Source organism: Protobothrops mucrosquamatus, unplaced genomic scaffold (genome assembly GCF_001527695.2).
Source record: "Protobothrops mucrosquamatus isolate PMUCROS unplaced genomic scaffold, P.Mucros_1.0 scaffold4449, whole genome shotgun sequence".
NCBI classification, from domain to species: Eukaryota; Metazoa; Chordata; class Lepidosauria; order Squamata; family Viperidae; genus Protobothrops; species Protobothrops mucrosquamatus.
Window position 1 is genome coordinate 4,977 of NW_015390359.1, and position 3,029 is coordinate 8,005.

General features: G+C 51.3%; 1 protein-coding gene across 1 annotated transcript in view; it reads left to right on the forward strand.

The window, feature by feature from the left end:
• LOC107299025 (Golgi SNAP receptor complex member 1-like) overlaps positions 1 to 3,029 on the forward strand; it is a 37,012-nt gene that overhangs the window by 923 nt on the left and 33,060 nt on the right. Inside the window, exon 2 of the mRNA XM_015828389.1 lies at positions 147 to 254. Coding sequence (XP_015683875.1) covers positions 147 to 254 — 108 coding nt within the window. The remainder of the gene's footprint in view (positions 1 to 146; positions 255 to 3,029) is intronic.

The following is a 3,029-nucleotide window of genomic DNA, read 5'->3' on the forward strand; positions in this document are numbered from 1 at the left end:
TATGTCTGGCGAAGAAAACTTTTGCTGTTAACCATCTCCATATATCTGAGGCGTCCTGTAAAGTTTGCGGCTTGCTGAATTGTTCGACACAGATCCACGCAGCTCTCGTCTCAAAAAGCCCTAATGTCTCGTTCTCTCTGTTGCAGCTGACCGGGGTCAACGACAAAATGGCGGAGTACACCAACAGCGCCGGCGTCCCTTCCCTCAACGCGGCTCTGATGCACACCCTGCAACGGCACAGAGACATCTTACAGGTAAGGCCGTCTCCCCTGAACGTGGGGCTTCCTCCCCTATTTACAGTTAGTCCTCGACTTACGACCACAGGGGAGATCAAAATTTCTGTCGCTAAGCGAGACGTTTGTGAAGTGAGTTTTGCCCCGTTTTATGACCTTCCTTGCCGCCGTGGTTAAAGTGAATGCCTGCCGTTGTTAAGTCAGTCACACGGTCGTTAAGCAAATCCGGCTCCCCTCACTGACTTTGCTTGTCGGAAGGTCGCAAAAGGGGATCACGCGACCGTCATTAAATGCGAGCCAGTTGCCAAGCGTCTGTGTTTTGATTACGAGACCATTGCTACAACGGTCATAAGTGTGAAAAACGCCCCTCAGTCTGTTTTTCCCGGTGCCGTTGTAACTCTGAACGGTCACTAAACAAAGTGTTGTAGGTTGAGGACTGCCTCGTATTGGCTGAGCCTTTTCTGGTTAGAGCTTAATAATAATAATAATAATAATAATAATAATAATAATAATAATAATAATAATAATAATAATAATAATAATAATAAAGTTGGAAGGGACCTTGGAGGTCATCTAGTCCAACCCCCTGCTCAGGCAGGAAACCCTATCCCATTTCGAACAAATGGCTGTCCAGTCTTTTCTTAAAAACTTCCAGTGTTGGAGCATTCACCCCTTCTGGAGGCAGGTTGTTCCACTGGTTAATTGTTCTAATGTCAGGAAGTTTCTCCTTAGTTCTAGGTTGCTTCTCTCCTTGATTAGTTTCCATCCGTTGCTTCTTGTCCTGCCTTCAGGCACTTTGGAGAATAGCTTGACTCCCTCTTATTTGGGGCAGCCCCTGAGAGATTGGGACCAGACTTTCCATTGCTAAGCGAGGCGGTTGTTAACCGAGTCGAGCCTGATTTGATGACCTTTTTGGGGCCACGGGGGTTAAGTCAATCAGCCAGTCCAGCTTTCCCCATGGACCCTGCAACCTTGGTAAATACATCCCGGTTGCCAACAGCCCGAACTCTGATCAACTGGGCGATGTTGTGATGTCTGTAAGTGTGACCTGTGGTCACAGATCCCTTTTTTCAGTGTCCTAGTAGAGAGGTCCCCAACCTATGAGCCGTGGCCCACTACCGGTCCATGGCCTCTTGGCCACCGGGCCACGTGAATAGCTGTGCTCAACCCCCCTCGTGCCACTGTTGCCACGAGCGTTGTGTGGGCGATGGCAGCGCCGCTAGTATTGTGCAGGCAGCAGCCTTGCCACGAAACCTGCGTGGGGGGGCGGCAGTGCCGTGGGCAGCATGTGGGCCGCAGAGCGACCATCACCCGGGGGGGCGCGGTGTGAGCCTCGCGCCGGTGGTAGCATGGCTGTGAGCCTGGCAGCGGCGCCACAAGCCACACACAGGTGCCGCCGTCGCCGAGAGCCTCGCGCGCATGCTGGCAGCCCCGTTTGTGTGGTGCGCATGCTCGCAGCCTGTTTATAAGCACGCGCACGTGTGGCCACGTTCACGTTTGTGCCTGTACACGTCAGGTGGCTGCCCCTCCCTCTCCCAAAAGATTGTCCTAGTAAGTTCTAATGGGCACTGAAAAAGTAGTTGTAAGTTGAGGACTTAGTCATTCCAACGTGACGTCAATTAATGGGGGTTGGACTAGATGACCGCCAAGGTCCCTTCCAACTTTATTATAATTATAATGCAGGACTTTTGCAACCCCAGGCTTTTGTGAATCGGGTGCAAATCATCAGCCACCTTTTCCAGGGTGGGCAGGCATTGAAGCAGAGCCTCTGGGAAGCATTTTGGAGGCCCACTCTGTCATTTGGTTCTGCCTCTGTAACCCTTAGGCCTGCTTGTCGGCGCAGCCTGGATGATTCTCCCAATGGTAGCTCCAAGATCTCAAGAACTTTTCACACTGGAGCATGGTGTATGTTTACCTGAAGTATCTTTTAAGGCAGGGATGTCCAACCTTGGAAACTTTTAAGACTTGTGGACTTCAACTCCCAGAATTCTCCAGCATGAGTTGAAATCCACAAGTCTTGAAATGGCCATGTCTGGAAGCTAGAGCATTCTGGGAATTGAAGTCCACAAGTCTTAAAGTGGTCGGGTTTGGAAGGCTGGGGAATTCTGGGAGTTGAAGTCCACCCGTCTTAAAGTGGTCAGGTTTGGAAGACTGGGGAATTCTGGGAATTGAAGTCCTTCCAATTAAAGTGGTCGGGTTTGGAAGGCTGGGGAATTCTGGGAGTTGAAGTCCACAAGTGTTACATTTCTCAAGGTTGGAGACCCTTACTTTAGTGCCTCTTGATCTCCCCTTTAAAGGATAGTAATATTTGGACTTCAACCTGGCTGACATTGACGGTTGAGGGCGGCAAATTCTCTTTTCAGCTCCTAGACCTCTAACTCAAGGCTTTTCAACCAGTGGTATGGGTACCACCTGTGGTCCATTGGCACCTGGCAGGTGGTACGCGACCATCCTAGAAAAGGGGTAGCGGGGGAGGGGAATGAGCTGAACCGGTGGCAGCACCGCACAAGCCTGAGCGAGAGACGGCTGGAGCTGCAGGGCTGTCAGGGCTCAGTGGAAGTGCCAGGATCAGCGCCAGGATCCAGCTGGAGCTCAGCACTGATCCTGGTGCTTCTGCTGAGCCCAGAAGAAGCGCCGATCAGCTGGAATGTTGCAGCCTCTCCAGGGTCTTGTGATTTACATTCAGATGCTTGGCAACTGATTCATATTTATGACGGTCACAGTGTCCCAGGGTCATGTGAAGGGACCAAAACCTGCTGCAACCACCCAGCAGACGGGGGGGGGGGATAAAAACCA